General features: G+C 45.9%; 1 protein-coding gene across 1 annotated transcript in view; it reads left to right on the top strand.

Annotated features, from left to right (window-relative positions):
• Positions 1-17,586, top strand: part of PATL1 (PAT1 homolog 1, processing body mRNA decay factor) — a 132,839-nt gene that overhangs the window by 32,331 nt on the left and 82,922 nt on the right. The window contains exons 4-5 of the mRNA XM_040321000.1: positions 744-815; positions 1,551-1,751. Of these exons, the coding sequence (XP_040176934.1) occupies positions 744-815; positions 1,551-1,751 (273 nt within the window). The remainder of the gene's footprint in view (positions 1-743; positions 816-1,550; positions 1,752-17,586) is intronic.

Genomic DNA, 17,586 nt, shown 5'->3' with positions numbered 1-17,586 from the left:
ACAGCGGCTCCCGACCAGAGCTGTTTTTTTTTTTTTTTGTGTGTGTGTGTGTACCAGGCTTTAACGTACAGATCACCTACAGCTGTAGGATAAAGAGTGTTAATGTTCAAGATAAGGGGGGGGGGAGGAGATACACAGAGCATGAGGTGCAAGGACGAGGAGTAAAGTTGAAAAGGTTATAAACAAAATAATAAACAAATTCACAATCAAATCCCTCGTGAATTTGCTGCTCTCTGTGCTCCACTTATCAATTGTTTGCTTTGTGATTGGTCATCAAATGTGCAGATCTACACCGAATGGCTTTTCTTCATAGTGCCTGTGCATGTTCACGACTTACCGTTTTAAAATGTACAGTTGTAGTGAAACGTTTAAAGTAGAACTCCATTTTAAAATGAAATGTTGTTCTTTACTTTTGTATTAAATGAGAAAGGAGTGGAACCCCAGTCAGGATTTAGTGCTGCACATGGCTTGTAGAAGAATACACCCCCCCCCCCCGCTTTTTCTATCCAGGTGTGGTTGGTAGACCTGAAGCAGAGGGTGATCTTGAAACAAGATACCTGTCAAACATGGGGTTTGCTAATGTACCTCTTGCATCTCTAGAACTCAACAGGTACAATAGAAAAAAAAAGCAAAGATATTAACACCCCTTTACCACTGTAAGCAACAAAATATGTCTGCAGTGCCATTTTAATTCTGCAGGTTTGTGTTACTTTGATTCTTATAATTTTTATTTGTTTGCTTAGTTTTCTTCTGGTATAAACTCCAGTATATGGGATCCTGATTTGAGGCCAATCAGAGGGCCTTCGCTCACAGAGGTAAGTAGATTTATGGATGCATAAATTTCAAATGATTTGGCAGGTAATAAACTTTGTGTTTATGTTGTGTTTTGTGTGTTTGTGTGTGTTTTTTTTTTTTTAACAGAAGTTGTATTTTAGGCCCCTTTCACATTGGCGGACCGGTTCGTTCAGATCCGCCTTTTTTTTTTTTTTTTATGTTCTTGTTCTTTATGTCGGACCTGAACGGATGCTCCATGCAGGGTTTCCATCTTTCTGAATTCAGCAGGTTCGGATGTCAGCCGACATGTCACCGGTGACATCTGATCCGCTAAATTCGGATGGATGGAAACCCTATTTTCCATCTGTCTATCGAATCTGATGTAAATGGACAGGTGGATCAGTTTTCATCAGATCCTCCATATAAAAAGGGTACTATCAGGTTTACATGAAATCCCAAAGGCTGTTTTAATTGATTTACCCACTTTGAACATTACTGTTTACAAGGGATGGTTTACAATATTACAAATACCCATGCTTGTTTGGTTCTTTATACTCTGGGGTTGATTTACTAAAACCAAGAGTATAAAATCTGGTGCAGTTGTGCATGGTAGCCAATCAACTTCTAACTTCAGCTTGTTTAATTAACCTTTGACAAAAAACTGGAAGCTGATTGGTTTCTAGGCAGAGCTGCACCAGATTTTGTGCACTCCAGTTTTAGTAGCTCAATCCCTGTGTGTGTATATTATGATCACAATGTTTTTGTTTGCATTAAAGGATATGGGTCCGCTGTCAATACTGCATGAGTATGGCCTAGGACCCATGCCTCCACCTTGCCGAGATGACTTGGAACAAGACGCATCAGAAAGAGCTTTGCCCCGTCGTTCCACTTCTCCGGTTATTGGAAGCCCCCCTGTGCGAGCTGTTCCCATTGGCACTCCACCAAAACATGTTGGCCCTATGTTCACTCAGCAGCAGGTAACAACATTGCTTAAAGCTCATCTTTGCTTTGATATGCACATTTTTGTGGTAATGATAAAATATGTATTGCACACATATGAAGTTTTTCTGCTGGAGGCTTTTAAGTTTCACCCATGTGAATGGGTGTTTGCTGTTAATGTGGTGCTCAAGAACACAGGTCATTATGCATTTGCGGTATTTCCAAAGCTCCTCAGTTCATGCTCTATACTGGCTCACGTAGACATGATACTGAAGCCCATTCCTTTTGCTTGTAGACGCGCACCCTGCATAAGCCTTTTCTTTAGACCAACCAGTGTGGTGGCTTTACAAGGGGGGGGGGCGCAACGCCAAGCCATATTACCTAATAAGGACTGTGAATTCCGAAAAAGTAACATCTGGTTACTCTGCCTATTGGCTCTTCCAGATGTGTGGAGTGATGGAGTCTACCTTATTGGTATTTTCATCTAGGCTGTCGGTAATCTATTTTGTATATTTTACTTGTGTATGCACACCACCACCAGGACACAGACAAATGCAGGTTGACGCGTTTCCTCAATCTTGGTTTGTTTGGCTGGCGGTGGTGTGCAGCCCAGTTCTTATTGTCTATACTACCACGTAGGCGAGCTGGTGCCAGCACCCAGACCGCCAAGCCCTTTTGGATATTAGTCACCTGGAGCAGTGTACAGTTTTCTTTTCCCTTAGTTTGAATTGGGGGGTTGCCTTCAAAGAATTAGTACGGGTAAATGTAATGGTTAACTTTCTCTCATCACCTTCCAGGACGGCACCCGAGAGATGATGGCTCCTCCCCACAGGAAACACAATCACTTAACAATTTAAAAGTCCCCACCCTTCCCCTTGATCCTCAGTATTGATTGTGTTTCTCCGAACACATCGTCACGTTTGTTTTGTTTGAAAACCTAGAGACCGGGGAGGGTCGAAGGTACCCCTGTTGAGACAGGTCTTAGGGAGGCCGGGGAGGGCTGAACTAACCTGTAGGCCTTCGGGTCTAACTCACAGGTCGCCCCAGGCGTGCACCAGCGCTCTGAGCTGCGGGGAGGCTTGCCATCGCTAGGGTGCAGAAGAAACGCCGCCATTTGAAGAGCTCTCTCTTCCCGGGTACTGCTTCCTACTTTTGGAAACATGGCGCTCCAAGCCTCTCTGAGTGAAGGTGGGCTTTTGCCTCACAGCGCAACCCGGAAGGGACGCCGGAGAGAAGCATGGCGGTGGAAGGGTCGGCTTGCGGATAGCCCTTACAAGAGGTACCGACAGCCGGGGACCCAGCCAAACCTCCTCATGGACAGGAGGAGATGAAGGCAAATGTGACTGCAGGCAGATCCAGGTCGGGGCGCAGTGAGTACATTCCCCCTTGGAAAGGGAGGAGGAAAGGGAGTGAGAGTCCTGGTCTTCAGGGTCTGAGTCTCTGGGGCCAGCCAGCCAGCACAGGACTGGTTTTTTACTTCTCACCCTTTCACCTCCCCAGTACAAACCTGCAGTCCTGGGGGAGGACAAAGTAATATTATGCATATATGTATATCTCTTGTCTTGCAAAAACCCCCCAGCGGATCCCAGGAGACCCCAAATAAACAGTCTCCTACCGCTACAGGGCATAGCTCCTCATAACTTGGCAGAGAAAGGAAAAACTTTCCATGAAGCCGCCAGGCAGTCCGTAACTTAAGGTCTGACATAGAGGAGCTTATCCCTAGAGAAGACATATCCTCCCAAGAAGGCCTCGTCCGAACGGAACCTAGTGCCCTTCCCCCGCCCTCACAGTCATTCCCTCTAGTCCAGGTAGAGGAAGCTTAAGGAGGACAGGGAGGATATGGTAAGCCAAGCTAAACAGGAGCCATTCACCCTAGAGGGTCTGGTTGGACTCCTGCAGGCAAATACAGGCCTCTGAGGAGATTATAAAATCCCTAGAATAATCTCATAAAAGGGGGCTGAGCAAGGCTCAATCCAGTTAGGGCCAGCCTGCCATGAATCTGACAGGCAGATCACAAGGGTGCAGTTAGGTTTTTTAGCCAAAAAACTGACCGCCTAAACTCTTAGGATAGGCCCAACAGGGGGCATACTAGTGGGTTTATTACCCTTGTGGGGGTTGTTTATTGGTTACAATATCTCCCAAGTTCCAACCGATCACTTCCTCCTTACACTGCTGGTATATCTGTCAGTGTGTTAGAGTTAATCTAAACCTCTTGTGGCTCAGGCAACAAACCATTTAGGTGGTGTGAGAAGCATAAAATGCTAGCCTGCAACCCTTAATTGGGAGTTTCTCTGGTACAAACCCCTGTGTTAAAACTATGAAAATCAGCCATACAGGTGTCTGATTGCCTCCAGCCTGAGACTATGGTCACCTCTTCATGAGAGACCTAATTGATTTCTGAGTCTGTGCTCGTTAAGACCTTAAAGGCTTGGACTAGCTCCCACCTGTGTGTGGACCAGCTACACCTACTCAGACCTTTGCAATAGCAGCTACCACTATTGTGGTATAGTCACACACCTCGGATTTCCAGTATTTGGAACTACCATGTTCCTTCACTGGGATGAAGGATCAATATCTGAAACTCAGGTTATGCTAGGATAGAGCGTTGGTCTGTCCGCACATCAGAAATGCACAACATGGGTTTATCTTGGGTCATTTCTGAGATATATGTGTGTGTGTGTATGTGTATATATATATATATATATATTTGTGTGTGTATATATGTAGACTGATGATCAAGGGATATCCTATGACTCACCAGAAATGCCTAAAATTGATTAGATAACGGTACTCTGTTCCTTATCAAACGCATAACACTGAATGGTGGTGACGCCTCTATGCTATATTCGCACACTATTGTTATTCAGAAACATACCACATTGAGTTACTGTCGGTGTAATTTCTGTCGGATACATGCATGTATATTATTGCTTATCAGAGAAGCATGACATTGATTTGTCGGTGACACCTCTATTATATAACTATGGTTATTCAGAAATATACCACATTGAGTTACTGTCGGTGTAATTTCTGTCGGATACAGGAATGTATATTATTGCTTATCAGAGAAGCATGACATTGATTTGTCGGTGACACCTCTATTATATAAACCGCACACTAGGGTTATTCAGAAACATACCACACTGAGTTACTGTTGGTAAAAATTTCTGGAGGTTACATGTTGGTACACTATTACTTATCAGAAACGCATGATGCTGAGTTACTGATAGCGACACTTCTGCTGGTTATATGACTATGCAATTTTGCTGATTAGAAACGCATAGCATTGTATTATTGTTAAGGATATTTATAAATTCAGATATGCACTGCTTTAAGGGTCCTTTTTTGCTAGTGACATTTCTGTTGATTAGATGACCCAACAAGGTTGCATTAAGTAACACATTGGGTTGCTGACAACATGCTGTTGGTCATATAAACTTTCCAAGTTTTTTTTTTTCTAATCAAAATAATGCACAACTGGTATTGTGGGTTCATGACGGTATACTGTTACTATCCAGAAACGCACAGCATTGAGTGTTCTTGCTAGTGACGTTTCTATCAGGTATATGACTGTGGGTGTTGGAATACACAATGTTTCTGTCTGTAACATTTCGGTCCCTTGTCCTATACCCTATTGTTTATCTGAAGTATGCTAATACCACTCTCTGCTAGTTATGACTGCAGGGAGTATAACACCAGCAATACACGGTTGAGGCCGCATATGTCCTTTTGGTCATACTGGCCATGCGACTGTTTTTTTTTTTTTTCTATGATCATCAGAGATATACTATAGGTGCTAGTATTATTTTCTGTTGATTGGAAGACCGTACTGCGGTCAGTCAGGAATAGACAACACTATAGTGGTTCTTGTCCTCCTGTCCTGAATCTATTACCTTGGGTCGCGGCACATAAATAAAACACAGCAGTAGAAGGTGTCCGTGTCCTCGGCGTTGTTTATTACTCAGAAAAAAAAAAAAAAAAAAACTCCAGATTGGCTAGTGGCCTCTCTGTTGGATACAGGACCTATAAACCTATTAAGCATCAGAAGCTCACACTTGGAGCTTCTGTCCTTTCTCTGGGCTTAGGTTATATGGTATCTTACTACATATGAGAAATACACACCTAAGGTTGGTTGTGTCTTCTCTATTCTACAGGTGTCTGTATATCAGAAAACACAGCAGTGGAGGCTGGGGGTGTTTATCTGTCTTTCCATATTAAGTCTGAGCTTGCTGTCCTTCGGAGATACAAGATCTAGGACCTGTATATCTGGGACATTTTGGTCACTTCATTTCGGTCACTTTATTTCAGACCTTATTTTCCATTCACATGGAAGGAACAGGATTTCTGATTGCGGGCCTTTACTTCTAGGCATGCCAGAGACATTCCCTAGACCTGAACCCAGTAGGGTTATAGGACACTGGAAGGAGGTCATAAAATCACCTAGTAGGTTCTTTTTAGTAGGAAAGGGGTTACGCTGTTAGGGGCTGTTCGCCTAAAAAATTCAGCATCAGGATTCTTTCTGACTGGTTCTCCCGATCCGATCCGAGCTTTATAGCTCAGTGTATGTCCTTCATGTCACCCCCTTGGACGAACTGGATATGAATAACCAATATTCATTTTTTACTCCTACTATGGCATTGGTCCCTTGTGGTAGGGATCTGCTTAACTTAACACTCCTTGGTGCGTGGAGTGGATCATGACCTCAAACACAGGATTTTTACAGAATACTGTATTCTGTTGGCGTGTGGCACTCATGGGTTTACCCTGAGATTAGGGTAAAATGTATCTGCATATTATACGCGGGGGGCGGTGAAAAGTTTTCTTTCCCCGACACCTTTGTTCTTTTCTGTTATATACCAATGAATGCAGTGGTTACTCGCAATTTCGTAACAGGCTCCTTTCTGCGTAGTTTAATGATCGACTCGCAGGGTTATAAGGAGCCTAGGGTATATAGAACAATCTCACATCTGACATGTCGGTATTCAGATGGGAAGGAACCCAGAAATGGGGAATGACCAGGATGGGACCTGCTTGTCAACCGGCTTGCAGAGCAGCTGTTTTTGTCCGGTCTAGCAGTGTACGTTGGAGACAGGAGTTTGTCCACACGTATTGGTGGACGCACGAACGAGCCACGCCAAGGCATCCTGTGGTCCAGACACTGACCAATAAGTGTCCTCGCTATAAAGTCACATGCATTCCAATGAATGGAGGTGGACAGGTGGACTAAAGGGAGTGCAGGAGCACACCAAACGCCCTGCTTGGTCACATACCTGTCCAGTCATTTGAGTGAAGGGAATAGACTTCCCTTAATCTAGTATCCTTGAGTGGGTTTATTTCCCTGTTTCACCAGGACTATGGCAAACAAAAAAGGGGGACCCACAAGGAGTGTACGTCGGGAGACCCTGTTTCTTTCTAAACCATTCTCCTGTACAGACTAGTGGCTTAAAACCACATGTTGTTTTTTTCTGGGTTGGTCAAAGTAGGTCTTTGTTTCACAGAACAAATCTCTGACTAAACTTTGGATGGTCTTATGCAGCTTTGCAGACACTATCAACCACGATGGCTAGAATATTGGCGCAGCCAACCTTTCTATCCTAAAGAATACTCAAGCTCTCAGAATTTTTTTCTTTAAGAGCACGTGCCACCTAGACTCTGCATCCAAAGAGGAGACAGGAGCATAGGTGGAGCAGACCTGCAGGTCATTTTCATGATCCAGCTAGGATACCCTCATCACACACTAGGAAGTGGAAGTGGTGAAATAAAATCAGATTCTGACATCTAGCAAAAGACCTTGCAGGCAAGGGTCCCACCCTAAAGTAGGCCTGTTGGTTACTCGTCTATCCTCTCGGGTGCCGTCCTGGAAGGTGATGAGAGAAAACGGACGTTACTTACCGGTAACGGTGTTTCTATGAACCTTCCAGGACGGCAGGCCTACTTCCCGCCCTATGTGGAGGGAAAAGATAAGCTAAACGCTAGGTGGTAAGTACCTATACGGAACAATGTCCCTTGTGAACCAGTTCAGGACTACTCTAATTCATACTGAGGATCAAGGGGAAGGGTGGGGACTTTTAAATTGTTAAGTGATTGTGTTTCCTGTGGGGAGGAGCCATCATCTCTCGGGTGCCGTCCTGGAAGGTTCATAGAAACACTGTTACCGGTAAGTAACGTCCGTTTTCTTGGATTGTTAAGGAGGACTAATGCAGTGTACTTCTAATTTTTGTCGAATAAAAGGAAAAAAAAGCAGCTGCCCAGTGCTCGGGTTTTACAGAAGATTATATAGGGAGAAAGGAAAGGGCATCTGGGAGATGGGGCAGGGCATCTGGGAGATGGGGCATGGCTATGCGTCACGTTGAATAAAGGCAAATTGATCAGTCCACCATCCACACATTTAAGGTGTATGGGGGGGGGGGGAAGAATACCTTCTACGGAGGGGTTGTTTTTTTTCCACACCCTCAGCAGCATATCCTTATTCTGAAGCAGACAAGCCTCTGATTGCCTCATTGCTCTAATTTTCAGTACAGTACAGTGCTAAGAATAGACTATTTAGGCTGTGCGCAACAGGGTGAGAGGAGGACCTACTACATTTTAAACAAAATAAGATACTTATTTTTTATGTCTTTTTATATAACCTACATGCAAAATTTAGTCAACACAGATGTAATGGCAGACTGACTGCAGGATGCTTGTTTGATATCTTGCCTGACCTGTCTAAATCATCTTAAATGGGATTCACCAAAGCGAGACAGGTCTCTGATGACACTAAAAAAAATAATTAATCTTCTTCAATATGCTGCAACCCACTGATCACCTTCTCTGCTCTTGTGTCTAGACACAGAGGCATTCGATAAAATTCATTGGGTGTATTTTTCCTGGGATTCAGCCTAGGTTCACACTGCTGCGAATTCAAAATCGCGGTAAAATGCTAGATTTTGCCGCGATTTCGCGGCTGCGATTTTGCCGCGATTTCGCGGCTGCGATTTTGCCGCGATTTCGGCCGCAATTTAATGTAAATCGCGGCCTGAAATCGCAAAAAGTAGTACAGGAACTACTTTTTGAAATCGCAGATGCGGCGTCGCACTGATTAGGACAGTCCTATTGCCGACAATTGCCGCCGATTTGAGATGCGATTTGACATGTCAAATCGCATCTCAAATCGTTCCAAATCGTACCCAGTGTGAACCAGGGCTTAGTGAAATTTGGGTACCAAGGGCCCATTCTCTCTGCCCTTTACTGCTGTCCCTCTGCCCAAGTTTATTAGTCCAATCTACTGTCTAGAGCATGGGTCTTCAAACTATGGCCCTCCAGTTGTTCAGGAACTACAATTCCCATCATGCCTAGTCATGTCTGTTAATGTCAGAGTCTTACAAGGCCTCATGGGATGTGTAGTTCCGCAACAGCTGGAGGGCCGTAGTTTGAGGATCCCTGGTCTAGAACCTTTGTGATCACAAATTGCACTCACCAGGGATTCCCTCTGTCCCTCCATATTTGTGTGTTTATTTTTTATTAATGTTTCAAAAAAACATATAAATGTAAAATCCATAACATGTTTGATATGAAAGATAACATTGATAAACATACATTCTTAGCCTTGTTACATATGAACAAAATATGTGCATCATATTTATACACATTCAGCATCTTATCAATAAAGCCAGTCTTAACAAAAACAAAGAAAGATAAACTAAACCTGAAGTCTTTTATCATATTATACTCTACCATGCTTTGAATACTGTACTCATTATTACTTCTGTATTTACTTGGCCACATTCTGTCCTATTTCATACTTGGGTTACTCTGCCCTCTTCCTACACCTCTATGTCCCCAGATACAGACTTTATTTTCCCAGCCCATATTTTCTCAAACCTTTAAGGGCAACCCCTAGCCTTTATGTTAGTTTGTACATTGGCTATGCTCTGTTAATGAGTTTCACCCAACCTTGAAGAGATGCAAGGACCGGGTCCTTCCATCTGAGAGCCAATGCTTTTTTGGCATAGGAAAAAAAAAAACTTTTTAGTAGGGTTTTCTGAGGGCTAGTTATGTTGTCCTCCTCAAAATCTCTCTATAGACATATAGCTGGGGAATAGATATTTGGGAGGGCTAGTTTTTTTTCCCTCTTAGAATTTCAGGATTGCCACCTATAATCTCCCTACAAAGGGGCAGAGCCAAATCATATGGAAATCTCCTACTGCATCATTGCACTGTGGACAATCCGTTGCATCCGCCCTACCCATTTTATGAAGACGTGCAGGGGTATAATAGATTTGGTGCAAATAATTGTCAATTTTTCTCTAGCTGAGATCACTGAAGGCAACTGCGATTCCATGACCTCAGACCACGACTCCTCTGTAAGGGATGGTATATCAGATTTCCACTGTGCAGCTACCCTATCCATCCTAGGGGAGGAGGAGGAGGTCAGCAAGGTGAAATAGTATTTTGAAATGTAGATTTGAGTGATTATGTTCGAATATCATTTTTTTTTTTCCACACTAGATGGCCAAAGCTTGACCTTCTTTAAACCAAGTTGTGCCACAATTGCAGATAGCGAAAAAACAAGGTATGGGGAATCCTATATTCTAAGGGCCTGGTCTGTAAATGGCTGGTGAACATATGTAATGCCATATTGTGCCCAACAGTCTCCTTCTGGGATCTTGTATATTTCAGTGACCTGAGGGTTATACCACAAGGGAGCATTTGGAGAGGTGTTCAGGCAAGTGCCTCCTGTTCTTCTATTACACCTATGAAAGATCCTGTAGGAAAGTTTAAGAATATCCGCCCCCTGTTCGGGATATGGTCCATTCATATATAGTATGTTATGAAGTGCCTTATACAAGGGGACTTGGGCTGCCTGGGTGGTCACCAAAGCGAACATAAAGTTCTGGAAAGAACCACTTGTGTACATACGTTAATTGGGACGCCAGGCAGTAACACTGTAAATTTGGCAAAGCCAAGCCTCCGTCTTGTATAGGTAGAAATGATGTGTCCAAGGAGATCCTAGGCGGCTTAGATCCCCAAAGAAACGGAGTAACATACTGTATTTATTTCAGTAAATAGTTTCTTAGGGATATAAATTGAGGTGTGCCAAACCAAATAAATCTGGGGAAGTAAATCATTTCTTTATCGTACATCACGGGACACAGAGCGGCATATTCATTACTATGTGGGTTATATGGAGTACCTTCAGGTGATGGACACTGGCAATCTCAAACAGGAAGTCCCCTCCCTATATAACCCCCTCCCATAGGAGGAGTACCTCAGTTTTTTCGCCAGTGTCTTAGGTGTTGGTCACGGAATAGCTTGCCTCCATATCCTTGGGATCAAGGCGGGCTAACCGGATCTGTCCAGAGTGCCTCAGTGCCGAAGTGGACAGTACCCGGGCCCCAAATCCGTGGGGTTTTGCCTATAATGCCCTCTCTGGAGGGCTGGGCCCAGGGCTCACAGCTTTTTCTAAAGCCAAGAGTTCCCTGTTTGCCAGAGGTGCTATATAGGTCCAGGACAGCGGTTCCTTCCAGGACCCCAGTGCCTGAGGGTCTACTACACTACCCACGGAGATGGGGGAAGATTGGACTATGTTTGATTACAAACGTCCTGCGGCATGGAGCAGGTAAGTGGGGAGCCTGCGGAACTTGGTTCGACTGCGGGCTTCCCAAGGGGGACCAAAAGGGGGGGCAGCCTAAGTATGCTCTGCATGGGCACCGTGGTCACTATGTCTGTAAGTGGACAGGATGATCTGTTTTGTTCCTCCCCATTTTGGCCCCCTGTCCAAGTAATCTTTTCTGGCTACCTGCTGCTCTATTGGTCATACAGGGTCTGGGAAGAGACCTCTGGGCTAAAGCAACTGAGTCCTGTAGAGTCTCTATTGCAGCCTACCTGTCCGGGGGTTCAAACTTGCCGCCCTGCAGCGCGTCCTCTCTCCCAGCTCTGTGGGCGTCTGGCGTCTCCATGTGTCTCTCTTCCCCTCCCTGTCGCGCGCGGGCACGCAAGAAATAGAAGAATTTCGCGCCGTCGGGAGGAGGGGGGGGCGGGAGCACGCAGGAAGAGGCGTGTCCTCGCCTCTGTTAAAGATGACAGGGTGCGCGCATAGATCAGTCTGAGGCTGATCTGGAGGAGAGAGGACACAGAGCGGCACTCCGGCGACCCCCGGTGGCAAGAAAGGGGTAGTACATTATAGGCTTGGCCTATTTTACTTATTAAAGCGGTCCTCCACCCTAAAGTGGAGTCCCGCTGATCGGAACCCTCCCCCCCCTCCGGTGTCACATTTGACACCTTTCAGGGGGGAGGGGGGTGCAGACACCTGTCTAAAGACAGGTATTTACACCCACTTCCGGCCACACGCTACGGGCGAAAGACGGGCATTCCGTCACATCCCGTCTGTCGCCCGTTGTGTGCTGGGAACACTCGGCTCCCAACACACAGCGTGTAAGCCAATCGGCGGGCGCAGCGCGACTCGCGCATGCGCCGTAGGGAACCGGGCAGTGAAGCCGCAGCGCTTCACTTCCTGGTTCCCTGAGCGTGGATGGAGGGGGGAGCAGCAGAGAGACGAGCGATCGCTCGTGCTCTGCTGCGATCAGCGCTGGACTCCAGGACAGGTAAGTGTCCTAATATTAAAAGTCAGCAGCTGCAGTATTTGTAGCTGCTGGCTTTTAATATTTTTTCCCCGTGACACATCCGCTTTAAGCCAAAAAAAGTTTCCCCTTTGTCAGCAGGTTAAAGGGCTGGAAAAGATATTGGTGGGGCCGTGAAAAAAAAAAAAAAAAGAAAAGAAAAGAGAGAATATAAATACTTTCTAATTTAAAGGAACATAATAGCATATTGAAAAAAAAAAAAAAAATTTTCCTTTATATTTGATTGACATATTCGGCCTCACCAGGGTTTTTGGACACTAGTAATCCTGTTGTTCCCTAAACCTCTTAAATTATTTCCTAGCTGCGTACAGTCAGTTGTTGCAGGCAAAGGACCTCGGTTTTGTACCATGGCACCCAAAGGCTCAGGATCAAGGGGGTCTAAAAATGTCAAAAAGCAAAAGGGTTCCCCCTCGGATTCTGAGGATACGAGTCAGGCTATGCCTGTACTCTCCCCACCTGTTAACCCAGTTGTGGCCGCCTTGGTTGAGCCAATAGGGGGGTCTGGTGCGGCGGCTGGCCCAGATCCACCCAACCCTGTGTTCGTCACAGAGGAAAAACTAGCTACCGCATTAGAAGGGCTAGAGAAAAGATTGGCAGCTATGTTCACTAAATCTTTACCAGGCAGGAAGCGGACTAGGTCCCAAAATGTGTATCCTCGGATGCTGAAGTGGTTTCGCTGGAGGAATCAGAATTTCAGGAAGACCTATTGGTCGAGAACCCAGAGGGTTCAGAAATTGAGGAATCTACTATTGAGGAACCATTCTCAGCCTCCCAAGCGGAGAGCCTGTGGGTCCAGTCTTTGACGGACATGGTACACTCAGCATTTAACCTGCCTTTACCGGAGCTCCGGGGTCCGGCAGTTTCCTCTTTGGGCTCCTTAAAGGCGCCCTTGAATAACGCAGTTTTTCCAGTCCATCCGCTATTAGAGGAGCTAATTTTCCAAGATTGGGTACGACCAGACAGAATTTTTTTGCCGCCTAAAAAATTTTCTGTTATCTACCCGTTGGAGGAGAAGTTTGCCAAAAAATGGGCGCTCCCGGCTGTGGATGCTGCCATCTCTTGTGTAAATAAATCACTAACTTGCCCGGTAGAAAACATACAGATGTTTAAGGACCCGGTTGATAAACGGTTGGAAACTCTTTTAAAAGCTTCCTTTTCTACGGCAGGGGCAGTGGTACAGCCAGCGGTGGCTGCTATAGGAGTCTGTCAGGCTTTAAAGGACCAGACTAAACAGATGCTTAAGGACATCCCTGCCCAACAGGCAGAAGAGCTGTCCGATATACCCAGAGCTCTATGCTTTGCGGTGGATGCTATAAAAGATTCCATTCAGCAGGCGTCTCGTTTATCACTATTTTTAGTGCATATGAGAAGACTCTTATGGTTAAAGAACTGGGCGGCCGAGCCCCCATGCAAAAAGCTTCTGGCAGGTTTCCCTTTCCATGGAGGTCGACTCTTCGGAGAAGATCTGGATAAATACATTCAGACTATCTCAAGTGGCAAAAGTACCCTTTTGCCAGTCAAGAAGAGATTTCGGGGTCCTACATTTAAGAGGCAACTCTCCCCTGTGTCAGGGCCCTCTAATTCCAGGCAGTATCGACGGCCTCCTGCGCGATCAAACTTTAAATCGCAGGGACAGGCCCCGGGAGGCAAAAAGCCTTGGTATCGCAAGCCAGCAAAGCCTGCCCCTAAGTCTGCCTTATGAAGGGACGCCCCCACCCACGAGGATAGGGGGAAGGCTTTGTTTCTTTTCAAAGATCTGGGAAGCCAACATCCCCGACAGATGGGTCCGATCTTCTGTGGCCACAGGCTACAGATTAGAGTTTCTAAAGTTTCCTCCTCCTCATTATCAGGAATCAAGAATTCCAAACGATCCAACAAAGAGGTCCCCCTTTTTGGCGGCATTGGATCGTCTGATTTATCAAGGCGTAATAGAAGTACCAGTCCAAGGGCTAGGTTTCTACTCCAATCTATTTGTCGTGCCAAAGCCCAACGGCGATGTCGGGCCAATTTTGGAACTAAAGAATTTAAACATTTATCTAAAGGTTCAGTCGTTCCGGATGGAGTCTGTTCGGTCAGCAGCCGCCGCGCTCCAGAAGGGCGATTTTCTGGCCTCCATAGACATAAAGGATGCTTACCTTCATATACCGATCTTTCAGCCACATCAGAGATTTTTACGTTTCTCAGTGGCTCAGCGTCACTTCCAATTTGTGGCGCTTCCTTTCGGGCTGGCTACGGCCCCCCAGGTGTTCACGAAGGTTCTAGCTCCAATATTAGCCAGTCTAAGAATCCAAGGGGTCACGGTCCTAGCATATTTGGACGACCTCTTGATCATAGACCACTCATCTCCTTGTTTGGAGCGAGCGGTTGCCCTCACGGTTCAGATCCTCGAGAGGTTCGGCTGGGTCATAAACCGAGAAAAATCAGCATTCCAACCCACTAAACAGTTGGAATATCTCGGCATGAGGTTAGACACAGATCAGCAAAATGTATTTCTACCCCTGGTAAAGGTCAAGGCTATCAAAGAATTGATTCAGCTGGTTCTAAGCAAAAGAGAACCAACTATTCGCCTATGTATGCGTTTACTAGGCAAGCTAGTGGCCACGTTCGAGGCGGTACCTTACGCTCAGAGCCACACTCGCATCCTACAGGCAGCCATTCTGGCAGCTTGGAGCAAGAAGGCACAGGCCTTGGAGTTTCCGTTGCCACTATCAGCAAGAGTCCGGCAAAGTCTGTGCTGGTGGTTAAACCCTCAGAACCTGCTAAAGGGAAGATCTTTCAGTCCCATAGCCTGGAAGATAGTGACCACAGATGCCAGCCTAAAGGGCTGGGGAGCGGTCTTGGATGGTCGCACTCGCCAAGGTACTTGGGCACAGGCGGAGAGGCAGTTGCCCATCAACATCTTGGAGCTCAGAGCTGCTCGGCTGGCCCTCGAGGCTTGGACATCCAAATTACAGGGGTTCCCGGTGAGGATTCAATCGGACAATGCCACGGCTGTAGCATATATAAATCACCAAGGGGGAACCAAGAGTCAATCAGCTCAGAGAGAGGTGAGCTCGATTTTCCTGTGGGCAGAGACTCATGTGCCCTGCATATCGGCAATTTTCATTCCCAGGGTGGACAACTTGCAAGCGGACTTCTTGAGGAGTCAGTCTCTGTCGCCAGGGGAGTGGTCTCTGCACCCGGAAATTTTTCAGATAATCTGCCAGAGGTGGGGAATACCGGACGTGGACGTCATGGCATCAAGATTCAACAAAAAACTAGACAGGTTCATGTCCCGTACTCGGGACCCTATGGCCTGCGGAGCCGATGCGTTGGTTTGTCCTTGGCATCAGTTCAAACTGCTATATGCCTTTCCCCCGCTACAATTGCTACCCCGCCTGTTACGCAGGATCAGGGTGGAGCACAAACCAGTCATCCTGGTAGCTCCAGCATGGCCCAGGAGGGCATGGTACTCACTAATCCTGAAGATGGCAGTGGGAGAACCTTGGACGCTTCCTCTACGGCCAGACCTACTCTCACAAGGCCCGATCCTACACCCTGCATTACGGCGTCTAAATTTGACGGCCTGGCGGCTGAATCCCTGATTCTCAGTAGTAGAGGCCGTTCTAGGCAGATAATCTCTACCCTGATCAGGGTTAGAAAGCCGGTCTCCAGGGTGATTTGTTACAGGGTCCGGGAAGCCTATGTAGACTGGTATGTGTCGAAGAAATAGCTTGCCCCGCAAGTATACCATTGACCAAGTGTTAAGTTTTCTCCAGCTAGGAGTGGTGGCCTCCCACTCGCTGGTTGAGACCTTCTTACAGAGGGTCTTGCATATTAATCCTCCGGGTATGTCACCACTTTGCCGTGGGACTTGGATCTAGTTCGGTCAACTCTGCAGAAACAACCTTTTGAGTCGTTGGCTGAAATTCCTGTGGTTTGGCTATCAAGGAAGCTGGGATTTCTGGTTGCCATAGTTTCAGCCAAAAGAGAGCAGAAATAGCAGCCTTATCTTATAAGGAGCTATATCTTATTTTTTCTCACAAGGACGAGGTGGTTCTCCATCCTCATCCTCCCTTTCTACCAAAGGTTATATCCAGTTTTTACCTAAACCAGGATTTGGTACTATCATCCTTCTTCCGAAACCTACTTCCAGAAGGAAGGGTTGCTGCATACCTTGGGTATTGTCAGGGCCATAAAGGCCTATCTTAGAGCTACAGAGAAGTTTCGGGAAACAGATGTGTTGTTCATTTTTGCCAGATGGGCCAAGAAGCTGCAAAATCCACCCTCTCGAGAGGGATTAAACTATTAAATACTCAGGCCTACAGCTTGAAAAGACTGCCTCTTCCGTTGCCAGTAAAGGCTCATTCTACCAGGGCCATGGGCGCCTCCTGGGCAGCACACCATCAGTTCTCTATGGCTCAAGTATGCAAGGCGGCAACCTGGTCTTCAGTCCACACGTGTTCTAAATCATACCGGTTGGACGTAAGAAGGAATACTGATACAGCCTTTTTGGCAGGAACTGCTGCAGGCTGCGTTTTTAAGACCCTCAGAATCGGGGGCACCCTTGAGTTAAAAAATTTAAATTTTATTTCTCGACTAAGTTGGATTTATTATTATTTGAGTTTATCTCGGAATTAAATCCTTGGGAAAATGTCTCCCTCCCCTCATTAAAGCATTGCTTTGGGACATCCCACATAGTAATGAATATGCCGCTCTGTGTCCCGTGATGTACGATAAAGAAAAAGGGATTTTTAAATACAGCTTACCTGTAAAATCCTTTTCTTGGAGTACATCACGGGACACAGAGCTCCCACCCCTCTTTAGGGACCATTTTGGGAGGCATACTGCTTGCTACAAAACTGAGGTACTCCTCCTATGGGAGGGTGTTATATAGGGAGGGGACTTCCTGTTTGAGATTGCCAGTGTCCATCACCTGAAGGTACTCCATATAACCCACATAGTAATGAATATGCCGCTCTGTGTCCCGTGATGTACTCCAAGAAAAGGATTTTACAGGTAAGCTGTATTTAAAAATCCCTTTTTTGAATACATTAATTTAGCCTAAGAGGCTGAGAGGCAGCTTAGACCAGGTTTGTAAGCTATCCCTCAGTCGAGTCAACAGGGGAGAGAGATTATTAGATATATATGTGCTCAATGGTAGCTCAATTCCGAAGTACCTAAATCAAACTATTTGCAGTGGAATATCGAGTGGGGGGGTACCCTAGGATTATACTCGGGGTTGAAGGGAAAGACTATGGATTTATTCAAA

Source organism: Rana temporaria, chromosome 8, assembly GCF_905171775.1.
Source record: "Rana temporaria chromosome 8, aRanTem1.1, whole genome shotgun sequence".
In the NCBI taxonomy this organism is placed as follows: Eukaryota; Metazoa; Chordata; class Amphibia; order Anura; family Ranidae; genus Rana; species Rana temporaria.
The sequence above is the reverse complement of the archived record's forward strand: the minus strand, read 5'-3'. Positions and strand labels throughout refer to the sequence as shown.